The 20,457-nt window shown below is 40.8% G+C and overlaps 1 protein-coding gene across 1 annotated transcript; it reads left to right on the forward strand.

Moving 5' to 3' along the window:
• The first annotated feature begins 4,673 nt into the window (after positions 1 to 4,673).
• LOC124125184 (flavin-containing monooxygenase 5-like) lies at positions 4,674 to 15,335 on the forward strand. The gene is made up of 7 exons (XM_046488460.2): positions 4,674 to 4,795; positions 6,097 to 6,221; positions 9,221 to 9,679; positions 10,440 to 10,495; positions 13,179 to 13,569; positions 14,047 to 14,285; positions 14,637 to 15,335. Exons 2-7 carry the CDS (start codon positions 6,104 to 6,106, stop codon positions 14,967 to 14,969), a joined length of 1,596 nt encoding a protein of 531 aa, XP_046344416.2. The 5' UTR covers positions 4,674 to 4,795; positions 6,097 to 6,103; the 3' UTR covers positions 14,970 to 15,335.
• The last annotated feature ends 5,122 nt before the right edge of the window (positions 15,336 to 20,457 follow it).

Genomic DNA, 20,457 nt, shown 5'->3' on the forward strand with positions numbered 1-20,457 from the left:
TAGCAGGAAAATAATATCATATTTTGATATGAATATGATAGCTATATATATCAGTGAACGAAAGTGTGCTAGTTACGGGTCATTGACGAATTTTGGATAAGCAACACAGTAGGACTATGTAGCCCAAACTGTCATAATACAAATTACAAAACTGAAAAGGATTCCTCAAAATGTTTCTGAAGAGAGCCGAATAGCAACCCGTGCTGACATTAATGTTTTGAGAAATCCTAATTGGGGCGATTAGCAACCCCGCGAGCGCCGAGCTCCAAGTTCACAAAAACTTTCGAGTTCATGTGCATGAACATCGTTGATGTGCATGAACATTAATGAACATTTATCACAGAATGTAATCAATGTAACCTTTACGATAAACTTGAGTTTTTGAAACATGGACGTGTTTAGCTGCCATCATCGCCGGCCATACAGCAGGAGAGACGGCAAGATTGGTAGCGTCAGACAGTTTGAGCTTGATTTTAACTAGACTAAATAAGACGAATGAATAAGAACACCCGATAAACTGTCCGTGAAACATTTCCAACTGTTTATTTTTGGAAGTGAGTACTGTTTTGACATTTTCAGTAGATGCACTCAGTGACTTCTAAATAGAACATTTGAAGCCAAACTGGAATTTGCCGTCTGCTGGGGTATTAAACTGCCGTGCAAAAGTGTATACACTTGAAAAAAATCACTCATTGACACGGAATACCATTCATGTCCCTCACGTAGACCTTTGGTCGCATGTTCTATTAACTTAAAGGTACAATACTCGTACGGAATGTAGTAATTTCACACGGATAGACAGACAGTTTGTCAATTGAAATCTTCCTTTCATTTTACTGGAAGATTTGTATTTGTTGATTTGGAATATGACCTTGTCCTATTACATTTATTGCTACAACATACATGTTAATACCTAAACGTAATAATGTGGGGAATCGAAATTTTCACAAACGAATGCATGTGTTACAACACGAGGCAAGGCACCACTTATGTAACAGTAAACTAACACATGTAAAAGTTAACGTACCTTCTCTTCTGCTAGCACATTACAATAGCTATGACAAGCCCAACCAAAACTGTAGATGAGAACTTCATGTTAGAAATGGCAAACAATCGGCGTTATCAAAGTATTATTCAGAGGCGTGTTCAGGAGGGCGGGCGCTCGAGATATTACGCGAGCCGTGCTGTGCCGAGCGCACGCGATCTGGCCCGAGCAGTAGTTCGCCTCGTAATCCAAGATGGCGTCGCATATTGAACAAATGTTTGCCTTTGACGAGAATGGAACCGATGGTTCTCGTTGAATTCTTGGATTTTTAAAAGAAATTGAGTTAATTGATAAATTTTGATAATGTGTATTGTAAAAAGTAAGTGATTTTAATTTGGTATAATGATTTGATAACTGAGATTGTTAGTGGCTGTACCTTCAAAGAGGGTTGAAGTAACGTAAAATAATTGTCCCCCCTGAGAGGGTATGTAAGTCCCACTTCATTCAAAGCACAGCTGTATGTTTTGTTTTCCACGATTTTTATCATGAGCATCGACCCACGTAATTGGTATCGATGACATGCATCAACCAAGCCAGCGAGCCTGACCACCCGATCCCGTTAGTCACCTTTTACGGCAAGCATGGGTTGCTTAAGACCTATTCTACCCCGGAATCTTCACGGGTCTTAATCGTAGGATACTTGATGGTTTTACATCTTTTGGCTTAAACATACCCACAATCACCAGTGGCCAGAGGGATGGTGTAAATCCTGCTTGGGTACCATGCAGGAAGCAGATGTACCGTAAGTCCCCATGGTCCCTTGTATGGTGCCCAAACTTTGGTTGCTGGCGATCCCTAGCCAATTTTTATAATGTATTGTTTTGAATAGTCACATGTTTATAGTAACAAGCTAGTTTTAAATATATACCTGTGATAATCTTGTGCTTTTACTGTTCTTCGTCGACAGCTTTTATAGTCTATAATTACGTATTATTACTGTACAACTTGGCTTAGTCACGATATGAATGAAATATTGCCGGTACGACTATAAATTTTAACTCACTCACTCACTTTTACCATCGATCCGGAGGGAGAAACATCTTGCCCAGGCAGGTGTTAAAAAAGGGCACGGATAAACTGGAGCTGCTAAGTGGGAGTCGTCTCGGACGTGCCGATATTGACGAGCCAACAAAGTTGGTGAAGAAGATGTTGCATGAACTCGATATGTTGTAGGGGAACATTTAGGTCTGCACTGGCCTGATTGTTTATGTAGGACTTGAACACGATTCCACAAATGTGGAGGAACTTCGTTATAGGCTTGGTGAGGGCGAAAGCCACGGGGCCAAAGAAATTCCAAATAGGAGCATTTTCCATTGGTAATGGCCGCCTTGGAAAACAAACAAAAGGGAATAGCTGTGCTCCCAATGGATAGGTAGGTTAAGGTACGCGTCCTGTAAGGCGAAAACGACCATGAAATCGCCGGGACGAATCGTCGTACGAATGAGTCTGATTAATGTCATGTAGAAATGCGGAGGGTCTTCAAGTCATTAAACATTGAAGGTCTTCATGTTGAAGATGGCAGTATGACTCAATTTCATGCAAATAAACCAAATCTTCCGACTGTGGGTGAGTCAACAATAGCATGACTAGAAGCAGAAGTTCCCGAAGCTGTCGTTAGTCACTTGTTAGAAAAGTCTCCCTGGGCAGGCTCGTCGATGTCCTTGGACATCAAGTCATTAAACATTGAAGGTCTTCATGTTGAAGATGGCAGTATGACTCAATTTCATGCAAATAAACCAAATCTTCCGACTGTGGTCGAGTCAACAATAGCATGACTAGAAGCAGAAGTTCCCGAAGCTGTCGTTAGTCACTTGTTAGAAAAGTCTCCCTGGGCAGGCTCGTCGATGTCCTTGGAAACGGAGAAAGAGACAATATGTCCAGAGGAGGACTTGGACCCTCGCTGTCCTCAGCGGGCCTTTTAATAAGGCCACAAAAAGAACCACAACGGTTACCGAGAATATCGCAAAGGTCCCGTTGAGTGAGAATAAACTGCGTGCGCTAGAGTTCTTTCTTCTCTTGGTTAACGTAAATGTTGGCGCTGTAGACGGAGAAGGTCGACTGATACCTGACAATGGGTTTTACGCTGAACATCTTTCACCATTTTCTGTATGCGTTCCGCAGGAGGACTCCTTGATGACCAGGGAGCTGGCATAAACGGGCTTTAAAGGGGTCGTTGCAATGGAATGGAATATTTGGCACAATCCCGTTTTTGTTTCTATGGACTCAAGCGGGTTCATTGACGAGAGGTACGTTCTGAATATGGGCTGCAAGATTAGACATGGAACAGGTATAAACAAGGTTTCAACTTTTGTTCCTTGTGGTCCCAGTGAGTATATTTAAAGGTTTGCCATTCCGTACTATATTAATATCGATACCTGTAAATATCTCTGACGTTAAAGGCCTGATGGCGCTGTTCAAGCTTATGTGAGTGAGTGAGTTGGGTGTAACGCCACTTTCAACAATATTCCAGTTATATCACGGCGTGTCAGCTTAATGTGGGAGGAAAGCACGAAGTGACGCAGGTCTCAGACGTTTAACACTTCGGTGAAACCCACGAGCACGGGTATGGTGCTGACAAACCTAGAAACATAATCGGGGCGAACCGGGATTCGAACCCACAATCATAGGTTTCTTGCGTGTCCAAGGGACGCAACTCTACACAGCGAATCGCGACGCCTTAGACGACTGGGCCACCCTTGCCCCCTCATGCATATGCCTAACGTCGATATTGTGTGAAGCGTAATCAATTTTAGGCTTAGTCAAGACATGGCTACAGGTTATATCATTATCTTAAACCAACCATTCTTATGAATTTGTTGCTATGACACTCACACACATTATTTATTAAATTATTACAGGCAGGCATCATAAACTGGAAAATTACTGATTTCAGCGTTAAACAATAGACAAACAAGTCCTGAACATACTATGAACTATTTCAAAGATAATTATCAAATATTTTCTTTTCCAGTGGGATTGGTTACGATCTGAAAGGAATATAACATTCATACAAGTTTGAAGAAATGTATTAATATATAACCACGATGCATGTTTCCTGTCTTGATTATTTACAGACCGCCGTCATATAGCTGGAATATTGCTGAGTGCGGCGTTAAGCAACAAACCAACCAAACCAACCTTGAAAACAAAGCATACTGCCATAGTAATTGCTGTGCAGTAGTTTGTATTGATTTGTAAACCAAGTTGATAATACATTTGTTGATCGTATATCACTTGTTGGTTGTTTGTTGGTTTCACACTAGGTAGAATAGGTCTTCAGCAACCCATGCTTGCAGTAAAAGGCGTCTATGCTTGTCTTGAGAGGCGACGAATGGGATCGGGTGGTTAGGCTCGCTGACTTGGTTGATGCATGTATCCGAATTGCTGGATCGATGCTCATGTATCAATCACTGGATTGTCTGGTCCAGACTCGATCATTTACAGACCGCCGTCATACAGCTGGAATATTGCTGAGTGCGGCGTAAAACAACAAACCAACCAATCACATTACACTGTGTTACGTAGAGGTTTCTAGTGGAACCAATTGTTTCAATTTGGGAACAGACACGTTACAGCCTACATTAATCCCACGTCTGCTCCTCGGGCGTGTATGCACATATCAGACGACCGCCATTACAATCTGTCGACCTGTCGATCTCGCAACCACATGACCGACCGTCACATAAATGCTTTGTTAGAGGTTAAACCCACAGAACCCTGGTAATCGTGTGCTGGGTCGTTTGGCAGCAGGCAAGTACTTATAATTGATGTAGTGAGTGAGTTGGGTTTAACGCGGCTTTTAACAGTATTCCAGTTATATGACGGCGTGTCAGCTTAATGTGGGGGGGAAGCCAAAAGTGATGCTGGTCTCAGACGTTTACCACTTCGGTGAAACCCACGGGCACGGGTATGGTGCTGACAAACCTAGAAACATAATCGGGGCGAACCGGGATTCGAACCCACAATCATAGGTTTCTGGCGTGCCCAAGGGACGCAACTCTGCGCAGCGAATCGCGGCGCCTTAGACGACTGGGCCAACCGTGACCCCCTCATTGATGTAAATTGTGTTAGTGGTGGGACAATGATGCTGTCAATGGGGAATGGTGTGCTCGCCCTTATCGCGAACACCTGGTGTCATCACTGATTCTTAGTGTTCCATTCATATGGTTGTCGCCGTTGTTTTGACCAGTGGGGTGACTTTCGGGTGATGGTCGGGAGTGGTTCTTCTCTGGCGTACACGTCTTGTGATTATGCAACCAAGCTCAATATATCTGTTGAAAGTCCTTGGTACGCCTTTGACTACCTCTTAAGCACCGGATTATGAATTACTATCAAAACGCGATGTTCAAGATGAGGTGAGGTGAGGTGAAATGGGGTATAACGTCGCGTTCAAGATTATTGTACTTATATAGCGACGTGCATGCACGTGTGTGTGTGTGTGTGTGTATGTGTGTGTGGCTGCTTGAACTAGTCCGGACTGATGCCGATTTATAGTCCTAGTGAGTTAGTTGGGTTTAACGCCGCTTTTAACAGTATTCCAGTTATATCGCGGCGTGTCACCTTAATGTGGGAGGAAAGCCCGAAGTAATGCAGATCTCAGACGTTTACCACTTCCGTAAAAACCCAGGAGCACGGGTATGGTGCTGACAAACCTAAAGACATAATCGGGGCGAACAGGGACTCGAACCCACAATCATAGGTTTCTGGCGGGCCCAAGGGACGCAACTCTGCACAGCGAATCGCGGCGCCTTAGACGACGGGGCGACCCGTGTCCCCTCCACTTTTGGAAGCGATCGTTCGGCCATTGCGTTTATCTACGTTGCCGGCATGTAATTTACGTCGTTGGCATCTCCAGAAATGACGTCATGATGAAACAATTTCTTACCGTGAAATAAAACCACGCCTCATTTTTCATTGATCTTTATATGTTCATATATATACATACATACATATGGTCGTTCCCAGATAATCACCAAGTCAGATAGAACCCCAATACCCCTTATTTTGTAAATCTCGATTGATTTTATATCATTAAACCTTCTCTCTTCCAGCAAAGATATGGCCGCAAGGAAGAGAGTCGCCATTGTGGGAGCAGGGCTCGCCGGTTTGGCGGCCATCAAGTCGTGTTTGGAAGAAGGGTTGGAGCCTGTGTGTTTCGAACAATATGACAAATTTGGTAAGGTATATCACGAATGGGTTAATGTTTTAAACAATGTCGAGGTGACAGGAGTATCATACGTTATACATTAATAATCATATCATAAACATTCATCTAATATGCATGTCGCATGACCAGACAATCCAGTGATCTAGTCCAGTGATCTAATTTTTTAAAGAATACCGTGTTGGGAGGCCGTGTGTTGCAATACCAACCATCCTTGCCAGAGAGCAGGAATGGTGCCATTCCATGGACTGACGTTTTTGACTCATAGTGGTAGACTCATGTTTCAACACCCGTTACTAATCTCTTTTTGATTTTGACGAAATCCTCCTCAATTAGCTCTAGCTTTTCTCTGGCATTGTCAGTTGTGTTTGCCTACGTATTAGAATTAAGAAACTATGGCACCCAACGAGCAGATATATCATTCATCTGTAAACGTTCATGGACAATAGTTTCAATGGATCCATGAATTAGACTGGTGTCTTCCTCAAGTTCGGCAATGGTAATACGTCTAGCTGACAGTAGAAGTTTTTCTCCTTGCTTGAATCTTCTTTGATGGAAGTTGAGGGACGTCCAGACTCAATCTTATTAAAATCAGACCTTAGTTCTCGCTACCGCTAAACAAAGATCTGAAGACATCCCATAAGGGGTCACGTCAGAACGACCTTTCATCCGACCAATCAGAGCGTCGCTTACCAGATCATGAAAGTGACAGTCGGAATGTGATTCCTAATCATACAACCTCGAAAACTTTAACACCGGGTATTCCGAACGATAGTTACAGGTTTATCGACTGAATCCCTTCAATCTAGACCATCTATTAGCCATTCCTTTTGATTAGGTTTCAAATTTGTAATCGAGAATTTGTCCAAATATGTTTCGAAGCGTAGTCGCCAATTTGAAATTAGTGCCGTAAAGCACGAGAAAGCTGCCTTCTGATTGGTCATTCTATTGGCCGGTCGGTCTGACGTGTCCCGTAATGGGATTTCCTCAGATCTTTGTTTAGCGGTAGCGAGAACTAAGGTCTGATTTTAATGAGATTGGTCCAGACTCATCGTCAAAGCTTGTTCTCCCAGCCTTAAACATAGCTGCCCAACGTTTAACAGTAGAATAGATAGTTCACGTTGCCCCACACGCATGCGGTTATGAATTTCTTGGGGAGTACTTTGTTCTAAAGTTAAAACCTAGACGACTGCTCGGTACTCCTTCTTTTCCATTTCCGTGTCCATTTTGGCCCCTGTCACGTTCAACTTGCTGTCACTAATATACAAATGACCTCAACAGACCAAATACACTTGCAATGAACTGCTCAAACAATGCACAACATTGACTGGTTCACTTGGTTATTGTCCATAGCTGAAAGTTAGTCAGGCTTAGATCTTTTTGACCAGCCGCTGTATACCGTAACTACTGGTACTGTTATTATATACGTTTGCAATATAACGGGTCATTACAAACGGTATGAAGACCCGACAGAAGATAAGGGTTACACAGTTTTATTTCCTTCTCCCGCCACTCGCTCTACCACGCGGAGCTCTGTACGTGAATCGGACCGCCTCCGTGGTCTAGTGGTAGAGCGTCCGCCCGGAGAGTGGAAGGCCTGGGCCGGGGTTCGATCCCCGGCCGCGTCATACCAAAAGACGTTAAAAGATGGTACTTGTTGTTAACCTGTCTGGCGCTCGGCATTAAGGGGCTAAAACAAGGACTGGTCGGCTCGGAGTCAGTATACTGTGTCTGAGTAGGGTATTCATGTTAAACTGCGGCATGGTATCTCAGTGAGCTAGCACTATCAATCGGCATCAGTCCGGACTAGTACAAGCAGCCACACACACACACGTGCATGCACGTCGCTATATACGTGCAATAATCTTGGACGCGACGTTATACCCAATTTCACCTCACCTGTACGTGAATCATACGTGTGACACCCAAACGACATGCGTCTGCCACCTTAATGTAACACGTTCCTCATCCGAGTCATACAATAATTTACTTTTGAGTTTCAGTGTTCACCCATCGCCAACTTACGCTAGATCTGATATAAGGTGATGATGATCAAACATTGAGATCAGCGATTAATAACTTGGACAGCACACTGCATGAAAGCCCCTCGTTCATGACTTATTGTTCAGCTTATTTTCAGTGTTGATAATCCTTGAATTATAAGTTAAACACATCCGATCATTTGCTGGAGGTTGGGACCAGCGTTTATCAATGAGACCCTGAGCTGCGAAACTATCCATTTAGTTTTAAAACTATCCTCATGTAACACCGTGAAACATTATTATTCCTGAGCTGACGGGATCGGGTGGTCAGGCTCGCTGACTTGGTTAAAGCATGTCATTGTATCTCAATTGCGTGGATCGATGCTCATGATGTCAATCACTGGATTATCTGGTCCAGACTCGATTATTTACAGACCGCCGTCATATAGCTGGAATATTGCTGAGTGTGGCGTAAAACAACCAACCAACCAACCAACCAATCTGAGCTGAAACAAACCAGGGTATAAAGTAATATTAACTCAACTGTCTCACTCTAACGCTAGACTCATTTATAACCAGCCCATACCTACGTGTATACATCTGGGAACGATATAAGCATCCTCCTCCTAATTGTCATCTATCCCGAACTTCTATGTATTTCCTTGTATAATATCTACAAGTGACATTTATCTGATTTTGATAAAAGCCAGTTATACTCCCAATACCTGATGAAAGTACATTCTCCAGATGGTCACAAAGATCCAACACAGAAGCAGAGGAAACAGTAAACAGAGTCGTCAATAACGACAGCCATGCAATAGTTACAAAACAGGTCATTACATATTTGATTTTTGCATTTCAATATGAAGTATATGACAATATATTACACCAAAACAGCAACACATGATACGACTTCAAAAAATGGTTATTTTAAGAAAGCGGTGCTTAGCCTTATTTCCAAGTAGGCCCTACATGAACATATGCAACGTGGTAATAATTAAGGGTTAACAAGTGTAATATCACGTTTAGGTGGTGTTTGGTACTACACGGAAGAATACAGAGAAGGGCAGGGTGCAAGAGCCTTTGAGTATCTGACAACGAACGTCAGTAGGGAGATGTTTTGCTTCAGCGATTTCCCCTACCCTCCCCACATTCCGCCATTCATGACACGCACCATGGTCTACGACTACATCCTGAGCTACTGTGAGACGTTTGGACTCGGCAAATACATCCACCTCAACACCAGGGTCAATGACATAAAGAAGTCAAGGGACTACAACGTTACGGGAAGATGGGAGGTGGAAACGATGGATTCCGAGAAGAAGACCAAACGGGACATCTTTGATTTCGTTATGATCTGCTCTGGTTTCTACAAGAAGCCTCGCACACCTGATATAAAAGGACTGGATACTTTCAAAGGAAGCATTGAACATTCTATGAGGTTCAAAGATGCTTTGCAATACAGGGACAAGTCTGTACTTATAGTTGGTGAGTAATTTGTGTTGCATATTCTTTTCAAAATATGTTAGTGTTTTCCATGCGTAAGCCAATACGATAAATATTGACACGAGATTGTCTAGCAGAAAGAGATTTAAACGCTTTCACATTTCACAACGTTTATAAACAGTTCAGACAGGCCTTTCCCGATGTGTGGGTATTCTTGTTGAAAACACATGGTTGCAAAACATTTTTCACTGTATGTTTGATTCACATACATCTTAAACATCGATTATATTAAGAATGACATAAGATAACGAGATTATTTCCTTTTGTTCTTTCCGTATCGCAAATGCCTTTATGATCCATTTTTATTCCAAATTAAATATTTACAATAAGGACTCTCAATAATAGTTTACTTGATGTTAATATTTATGTCAATATGACGACCAGCTGCATTTTCATGAGGATAGAGTCATATTCGTACTCCTAATATATCATATTTACGATTCGGACTCGTCTAGTAATCACAAGAACTTACTTTCTTGATATAAATATAATTGTCATTATTATGAGCAGCTTCATTATCAATGAAGACAAAGTAAATGTTTCTATTGTCATTGGATAATTTGGGACTGCTAAAACATCAGTAAATATCTCAGGTCATGTTTCTGAACGAATCAGGATCCTAATATCCATTGTTACACCGTATCGAAGCGCGGATAATAGGCGGTACACACAATGTCTGTGGTTCACTATTGAAAATGTGTTGCAAAATGTTCTCTACTCATTTTGATGTTTGTGCCTTAAGGAAACTCCCATTCATCTGGAGATACAGCAGCTGCGTGCTCAGCTTATGCACAGCAGGTACGTCAAATAGTATATCAAATTCTCTCTTATCATAATAATAGTTACAAATATCATAATTATGATATCTTCATAACGACCTTTATTTCAATATTTAACGTAAAAAGGGCCAATCTGTCTTGGTAGTAAACAGATCAAATAGCGTATGCTATTCGTGTGCTTGAGTTTTATCTAATTATTATTGGGATAGCAAACAAAACGTGACAAATGTGTATTGTTCATATGTCTTAAATTGTACAAGGTGACTTCATTGAACAGTATAACAATTTCTGTTTAGGCTGTATGGTCTGGAAGACATTTTGTGTATTCTATTAAACATAATCGGAAATTGAACAAGCATTAAATGGGACCATTTTTTTCAAAAATACTAGACTTGTATATATTGTATTTCTAATCTAATTCATAAAAAAAGAATTGTGCGTGAAATAATGGGACTCTTCATTCGTCTGCTCTTCAACCACACGCCGCGATTTGACTAAAATGCTGTTTAAAGCAGTGTCAAACAATCTCGCTCACTAGTAAATATCTTAATACGTGGAAATGTATACTGCACAACGTTTATACAGCACGAATAACTTCATGCTTTGCAATGTGAAAGACACGAATAAAACATCTTTTCAAGATGCACAATTTAACACCTTGCACCTCTGTAATGTCAAGCAGCAAGCTACACTAATTGGAGGCCATGCATTCATATCTGGCGACAGCGAGTTGCTATATGGAGGGCATAAGATGATATCTGCTACCCACGAATTGATATATGGATGACATATAAACAAATCAGTTGGCCACGAGTTAATATATGTAGGGCATAAAATAATATCGGCTGACCACAAGTTAATATATGGATGACATAAGATAATATCAGGACCATGAAACAGACAAAATAACGTTAACAATGTTAAATGTTGGCATGAAATATGTCACCATTATTCACAAATACAACAGCAGCATATATCTAATCTAGCTGATGAAACAGGTCTTGTGTCCCTACTACTAGCATGGTATTAACGCGCCTCTATATTGGAATGATAATGTCTTATACAGAAAAGGAAATGCCAGTCAAACAAACAATTACAGAGTTAGATCTGTTTTGAAAGTCATGGGAAAACTATTTTCATTTATTGTTAAAAACGACTTAGAATTTGGCTATGTAAATGATATGATGTCTGAAGCTCAAGCATGGTTCGCACAGAATATTCTACAGTTGGCAGTTTCTTTGTTTTACAGTCTTTATGCTCCAAATAGTTATGTAAACATCGATGTCGTTTTTATGGCGCCTTTGTTGACTTACGTAAAGCTTTTGATTACGTTGATAGAAGAAAACCTGCTGTACCTAAAGGATGTCATGGAAAACTGTCACTAGTCCTTAAAATTCTACATTCTTCAGTCAAAGCATGTGTAAACACATACCGGGGTATAACTCATGTTTTACTACATCCAGTGGTGTTCTTTATGGTTGCATCTTGGGCACCGTCTTATTCATATATTTTTTTCCTAATCGTACTTGTTTCTGAAGTTTACAAACAATGTCGTCATGGTGTGTTTGTGACAGAAGACTTTATAGATTATATGCCATTGCTGTTTGCGGATGATGTTGATCTTGTGTCCTACTGTGTGGTAGCCTTGCTCAGCTCAGTGTATTACAGTCATCCTGTGTTAAGTGGGGTTTAGAAGTGAACCTTGAGAAATTGGTAATTTTATATATTTTGATAAGCATTTTAACGTTGCTAGCTATTATGAGTATTGAGGACTTTTAATGTCGGGCAAGACTAAACTTGTCAAAGGCTTGTAAGACCTCAGCGGTACAGGCATCTGACGCAGTTATTTAAGGAAAACAACTTTGATCTCAGTTTCGACAGCAAATTTTATACATGTTGGGCTTAAATATTTTTAATCCATTAAAAACGTTCATACTTTGTATTTTAAACGATTTCTATGCATTGGTAAATATGCTTCAGATAGGCAGTATTTGATAAGACTGGTCTCTTTAGTATATCTGTTCATTACTAGCTGTGTGTTGTTAAATATTAGGTAACATTATTTAAAAAATGGAATCCCACGGGTACCAATTTTAATGTTACAAAATGCTAAAGCAATTATATGATGAAGCGAAAACCAATTTGGTGGCTGGTGTTAAACATGTTAATTCTGGAGTTTCCTTCATATGGATCTCACAAGACATCGATAATGAAAAAAATTAATTAATTACATATAAACAAAGATAATTTGATATATTTCAGCAAAGCTGTAACAACAAATCTCCTCTTCACATATTTTGCAAGCATTATCCTAGTGCTAAATCATTGTTACAACCAGAACATTATTTAACTGTGGTACAAGAGCTCTAGAATATCTCTCCATCACTTCCATGCCACTTTAATGTCATAGAACCAAGGACATTCATCAGTTTAATTAAATACGTACTAACTCTACCAAACAGGTGATTAAAGACGAATTGAATGTTCTTGTTATTTGTGAAAAATATAAAGCTTCATCTAAGTTCAGCAATGTTTCTAAAACATGTACTTAGACAAAGGTGACTATAGGTTATCCTATGTTCAACATCACGTTGATTGTCATTTACTTATTAAAACTAAACTGTACTATTGGTCACATGGCCTTATATACTGAATAAACTGTATGTCTGTATGTAATGCGTCCCTTCTTTATTCTTCTGTAGGTATATTACTGTGTTGGAGACGGTATGTATATGCTACCACTATGTGTCAAAAACGGGCAACCGTGGGACATGGCTATCTTTAAGAGGTGCAACTACTGGAATCCTGACAAGATCTTCGAGCTGGAGAAGGCCTTAAGTAATGAGCGTCTGGATCACAGGCGAGCAGGGCTCGCCCCCTCAACTCCCCCGTCAAGCACCAGAATAATGCTCAGCGACAGAGTACAGTATATAATTATGAGTGGGAGGATTAAAGTTGTCAATAGGCTGGTTCGTCTTGGACCCCATGAAGCTGAATTTGACGATGGCACTGTCATCAAGAACCTGGACGCCGTTTTGTTTGCTACTGGATATGATTTCTTTATAGACTTCACAGATGAGCCATTACAAGGAGGTAAGAATAAGAATAATAAAATTCTAAAAACAAAAAAAATGAAAACTATCTAAGTCATAACAGAAAAGTCAAGCTTGGCATTTTCTAATGACGGTTCTCCGTAAATGGAGAATAGTCTCGGGTCATTTTGCAGTCCTAACAAAAGCAAGTCTGAATTAAGTCCCTTATACCCAACCATCAAATGTTATCATTTAGAAACATCTGTCAGTTGACATAAAGACATAGACACTATCTCAGTCATTGAACTAATGTTTGGACGTATGCTGGAAATTAGCTTCATACATTAGGGACTGACCCTGGTGTTCTGACTGAAGGGCTTGCAAATCTTTTTAAAACAAATTGTTCCAGAAAGCAATTTTTAAAATGGCCTCAGGTTTATATTTTAAAAAGATGGCCATGCTGGATGTCCTGGGAAATTATATTGTACGAAAGAAATTGTTATTCTTCCTTTTGGAGAAAAAAATGTTTTTGTTCCAGCTGATGGCAAGTTGAGTCTGTACAAGATGATGTTCCCACTTCATCAGCAGCACACCCTGTCGGTGATTGGTTGTGTGGACTCTGATGGACCGATTCCACCATTGGCTGAGTTACAGGGCCGCCTTGCTGCCCGGGTATATGCCGGCAATCATCAACTACCTTCCTTGAAGGTCATGGCGGATGTTGTGGAAAAAATGAACTCCTCTTTATTTGAAAAATTTGGACGCTACAAATATCTGGTTAGTGAATAACGAAGTAAATGTAAATCCGTGTCTCAAAGATTAACATAATCCTCAATACATTCAGTGAAGGACTTTTGTTTCGAAGACATTTCCATTCCTCTCGTGTACTGGATACCGAAGCTCCATAACAATTCGTGCAAGGATGGGTATATTTCTGGGTCCAGCAAATGTACCACCACATCCTTGTCTCAAAGATTAACCCTAATCATTAACACAATCAAGGAAGGACTTTCTATATATTCACAGGAAGTATTTGTGTACACCACACCCTACAATATTGTTGAAACAACAATACAAATTACTTAAATTTGATGTTAGTTACCATAAAATGTACATTGTATATTTCAGATACCCAACCTTGTTTTCCGAGACGAAGTGGCAGAAGAGCTAGGTGTGACCCCCTCCTTGTTGGACCTGATCAAGGCGGGGCCTCGACTCGCCTATCTCTACTACTACGGGCCTGCTCTCCCATACCACTTTCGACTGTGGGGACCGCATACTTGGAGTGGAGCAAAGAAAGCAATCAATTATGCTGTAGAACACGGTCACTATGCTAAGCAAATGAGGAATGTCCAACCACCGGACGGTGCAGGAGAAAACTATTTCTTCCGATTTATCATTGTTTCCACTGTTGTTGTCTTGCTGGCTTTGGCCTACCAGAGGGGAACATTTTTCGGTTGATTACCGTGCAACATGCGTACTTCTCTGTGCAAAATTAGTCAAACACTAGCCGTTCCAGGAACATCATATATTCAGATTTGTCATCTTTTCTTCAGCTACTGTCTGTCGGCTTTGGGCGTATCAGAGAAGAGGGAGTTTGGCACAGCTTTTAATTATATTTACCCAATGAACTTAACACTGAAAGGTGAAGGGGAAAAGGTTAGCTATACATCGTGTGACTGAGCATTCCAAGTCAGAAACTAGCGTGTCGATGGGGCTCCCTTGGATTGACATTCAGTTGATATGTGTGCATAATGCAATTTTTTATTTGTTGATTTGTATCAAGAAATCTAAACATAAAATAAAGATTATAAACCACGTGACAAATATGTTAGTTGTTTTACATTTTGGGCGGTTGCACAAAACGATCTTAGCGCTAATTAGATCGTTACTCCCATACCTTAACATAGACTTACGACAGTCAGGTTGTTTTGTACAATGGCACTTTGGTGTCTCACAATGCATTAAAAACATAAGTCGATTAACTAGAAAACCTGTTAAGTAGAGATGTGATTCCAGGGCCCCGTTCCACAGAGCGATCTTAGTGCTATGTTGATCGTAAGCCTTTGATAAAGTATTCTGTGTGAATATTGCAACGCAATTGAAGATGAAATTGATGATGTTGTATATGTCTGTAAACATTATGAAGATGAGCGTAAACTGTTATTACCTGAATTGTCAAATAAGCAGTATTATTCATTTAAAAGCCTATGTACCTCGTCAGATATTAATGTATTATTGCCATTTACCAAGTTCTTAACACATCTTTTTAAGAACGGTTCCTCTTAATAAGTAATTTTTGTTAATTTGAGTCTGTATATATTCATGGGGTAACTCAAATAATGTTGTAAAGTTTGTACTTTAGGTCACGTGGCCTATAATGCAAATAAACCTGTCTGTCTGTCTGATAAAGCACGGGATTTACCACCAGCTTAGCACTAAGATCGCTTTGTGGAACGGGCTCCTGGTCCCAACTTATCATGGTTTCACGATAGTAGTATTATACCCTTCAACATATCATCCATTGGGAAACAGGAAACTGCCGGGGCCAGCCTGGATAATACAATTAAACTCACTTATCTTTGTGAATAAAGTTATGCTCGTTAACGTTGTGTTGTATGGCCGTGTAAATTATTGTTGAACAATGTTGTAATTATATTACAATGTTTCTGTTAAGATTCAGTATATGTTCATAACCTTATGTTTCTACAATGGGTAGAAGTGCTATCTAATGTAAGCAGTGGTGTGGAAGTTACTTGTTTAGATGCTGTTGGCGTCACATGTAATCATATATGTCTTCCAAAACAGCTATAGACTAATCCAACATGGTATAGAATTTTCTAGTAGGGATTTATATGTAGGGCAAACACAGGCCTATCTCAACTCGCCCTTGCCGAACTAGGCTTGAATTCCTGGGCTCGATCGTAGCGCCACCAGTGGTTATTACGAGTTATGTCCCTTCTAAACCTCTCCTATGGACAAATCAGATTCCATTACTTGCATTTGTTTCAATCAAAATGGCGGCGCCCAATCAAAAGGGGTCTTACATCCCGAAGTGCATCAAATCACGCGAACACCTTGATAAGAAGAAACATGAAAATGTTTGAAAAAATATCTGTTGACAACGAGTTGGCGGTGCACATGCTCTGCAAATCCTGCAATCGACCGAAATCTCCACGACAGTTTAGGAACCGGGTTTCGATTTCGTTGCGCGATTTTGATTGGCCTATGCACAGACTCGTCAGTTCAGCCAAAATGTAACTCCTTAATACCAGCCTAGTTCGGCAAGGGTGGAAACTGGACTTTTATAGTCAATTAACTCTCTTGCCTGGGGAAGATGATCCTGGAAGCTTGAGCTCTGTTGCTGCTGGGCGAATATTGCTATCAGTCATTATTGCTGTTACTGCCGCTATTATTGTTTTTATTTGGAAGTTGACACGTATTAGAAACCGGGGGCTCGTTTGGGAACGACAATTAATTTATCACAAATGATATATCAAAACTATTGGATGAACGTTTTATTGTCTGATATTCTGTGAATCTAATAATCACTATGGTCCGTAGTGCAAAGAAATTAGTAAGTCATCCTTCTATGGAACAAATCTCTAGGGTAAAAAAAATCTGAACTCGTTGAACTGGCCAAATATTACAAACTTGACATCAAAGCTAGGTATGCTTAAGGGCTCAGTCACACATTCAGGATTTTTACTGCCGTCCTTGATAGGACCATTCCCGATTAAGATTTGTCAAAAGTCTGATCAAGATCCTGTGGTTCTTGACGGGAAATTCACAAATTTGTAAAAACATTTATTTAATCACAACAACAATCAGAGATTGTTCAGGATGCGTCCCGATTCAGCCGTTTCCAGCCGAATTCGTCTCGATTCTCCCGTTCTCAATCCGAATCTGATCCGATTTGTATCTTCCGCATGGTAAAAAACGACCGAATCTGTCCCGACAGCGTCCCGATTCTCCCGAATGCGATCCGACAGAGATCAGACAGTGACAGGACATTCGCATTCGGCAAGATCTGGATGCAATCTTGACTCAATCGACAGGAAACGGCAATGAACAATTTCTCCAAAGCATGCCCGTTCATCACGACAGCGTCCCGATCCACAGGACACCGTCCAGACAACACAGGACATTGTTATGATTTCGATTCGATACAGCAGAATCTGTCACGACATAGTCACGATTGTAATTCGACTAGACACAATCGGCTGAGTTTCCCGAATTTTACACAGGACGCCCAATACTGTCGGGAGTGCTTGGCCGACCTCTCTGGACCTTTTCCGATGCGTATGACTTTGTTACGAACGTATACCACTGCGTCAAGACAATGATACGACATTCCAGTTCATTGAGGATAGCGATTCGACTTTTTATACCCCCGACATTTAATGACGGGGGGATATAGCCATCAGTATGTCCGTCTGTCTGTCTGTCTGTCCGTCTGTAATCATCGTTTGTCCGGAGCATATTTCCTAAACCGTACAACCTAGCTTCACAAAACTTGGTACACTTTTGTTATTTAGAGATTTTTAGAATTTTATATTTTTGTCGTTTCCATGGAAATATGATGAACCTAGGAAATTTGAGGGTAGTGCTCTTGTCCGGACCATATCTCCCGAACCATACAACTTAGCTTCTCAAAAGTTTTTACACCTATCAAGCAGGTTATGTAGTGGTGCCTTTGCTATTGACAGATTTTTCTTTTTTTTTCTTTTTTCAATTTAAATTGAAAATTGATGAACTTAGGGTAATGTCCTCGTCTGGAGCATATCTTCTAAACCATGCGACAGAGATTCACTAAACTTTATGCAAATATCAATCATGTTCACTAGTAGTGCAGTTTGTTATTTATAGAATTTAATCTTTTTTAATTTGTAGCCCCTGACATATAATGAAACAAGATGTTCAGGTGTTTTTTTGTTGTCAATCCCTAGTACATTCTCTTTATGCCTTTGTGCCATGAAGCTACTACGGAGCTATTCATATGCGAATCTGAAAGTTATTGTTATAACAATTTCCTGAGATCATCAGAAAGTGAGCTACATGAACCAATATTTAATAACCTTCATTATATTTCTGGTTTTGGCATCAAGGAAAAAGATTTCCTTGCCAATCTAAAAACATATGAAGGTACACACAGTTTACCGACATGCCACGTCGGGGGGATATGTCCGCTCGGATGACTCTTGTTGACGTTTTGTGTTGTAGCGCTGTCTGATCTCAAACGGGAGCCATAATCAGCACTGTGTGAACGCAGCCTAAGGCCGATGCCACGAAAATGTTGAAAACTTACCTACTTGAGGAAAGATATTTTGCTTAAAATGCTTTTGCTTTGATTGAAGAAAAACAGATGTTTGGGCTTGAAGGACATTGGGAGCTGAGCATGTACAAGCAAAATTGATATTGGAAAGAGAGAGAGCATTTCAGATTGAGCAATTTTAAACTGAAGCTGAGGAAAAAAGGAAGAGAGGGCATTTCGGTCTAGGCATTATGAAGCTAATATTTTGAAATAAATCTGAAAAAATACTGAATTAAAGAAGCAGATTAGACTTGTTCCGCCCTTCTCTGAAGGTGATGTTGGAACGTTTTTCTTACATATTGAAAAGGCGGCTAACACATTTAAAATGGCGTGTGGATTAGTGGACCATGTTGTGGCGAAGTGTATTTCGGGGAAACGCTCAGGAACTGTATTCTACCTTTCCTCTTGAAAGCAGTTCTGATGATCAATTTGTTGACGCTGAGGTTTTGAAGGCTTATGCATTAGTTCCTGAAGTTTATAAGCAACACTTAATGTCTGCTTAGAAAAGGGATGGTTCTGCTTTAGATAAGTTTATTGGGGAGAAAAAAATTTGTTTTATGGGTGGTGTACTTCTAGAGAAACCAACGGTGATCTTAATACTTTGAGGCAGTTGGTGTTGCTGGAGGATTGAACACTGTATGTGTCAGGGGACATTCGGATATATACTGAACCAAATCAAAAACTTCACAATCCTAACATTTTGACCAGTTATCATTGTGAACCCTTATTGTGTATTTAAAAGTAATGGCCACGTGATGTCTTCAGATAACACCCGTTTTTCTGTAGGTGAATCGATCAAAATCATGTGCACAGCACTAGAGTGGCAAAAGTGTTTTTTCACGTGCAACTTGTCACGTGGCCATAATACCGCATGTGTTTTCAGCCATACTTGTTAGCAGTCATGAACAAAACAAGAAAAACACAAGAAAACAAAAGTCTTTACGGCCATTTGTCACGCCACGCCTTTCAAAAGTGCAACGTGAACGTGCCTTCGGCATGTTGCAGACGGGAACGTCCCTAGCTGAAGTCGCAAGGACGATGGGTTGTAGTCAACGGACTGATTTACAGACGCGTCTACAGCAAACGGGTACCACCGCTGATCGCCCTCGGCCAGGTCGACCACGTGTGACGTCACATGCAGAGGATCGTCAGATTGTCTTACGTCACCTCCGTAACAGATTTTTGACGGCTACATCAACCAGAAATGAACTGGCCATACGACGGCCATACTGCGGGCCGATTCTGACTCAACTACACAGACGTCAACGTCAATTGTTGGCTTAGCGACACTTACATTGGACTCAGATGAATTGAAATCAAGTCGTCTTCAATGATGAATCCCGATTAAATCTTCGATTTGCTGATGGTAGGGCGAGGGTGTGGAGGCGCCGTCATGAACGTTACGCCAAATGTTGTGTACATATTTCGAGGCGGAAGTGTCATGGTGTGGGGTGCTTTCTGTGGCAATGCACGTTCGAGGCTTCTTGTCATCCATGGCAACCTCAACGCTGCTGCTTACCGCGACCAGGTACTCAGAACTTCTGCCTTTTATGGCAGCATATGGACCCGTCATGGACTGGCCGTCAAGGTCCCCCGACCTCAATCCCATCGAACACGTCTGGGATGCTCTTGACA

This window comes from Haliotis rufescens, unplaced genomic scaffold, assembly GCF_023055435.1.
Source record: "Haliotis rufescens isolate VD_foot unplaced genomic scaffold, xgHalRufe1.0.p SCAF_9, whole genome shotgun sequence".
Classification (NCBI taxonomy): domain Eukaryota; kingdom Metazoa; phylum Mollusca; class Gastropoda; order Lepetellida; family Haliotidae; genus Haliotis; species Haliotis rufescens.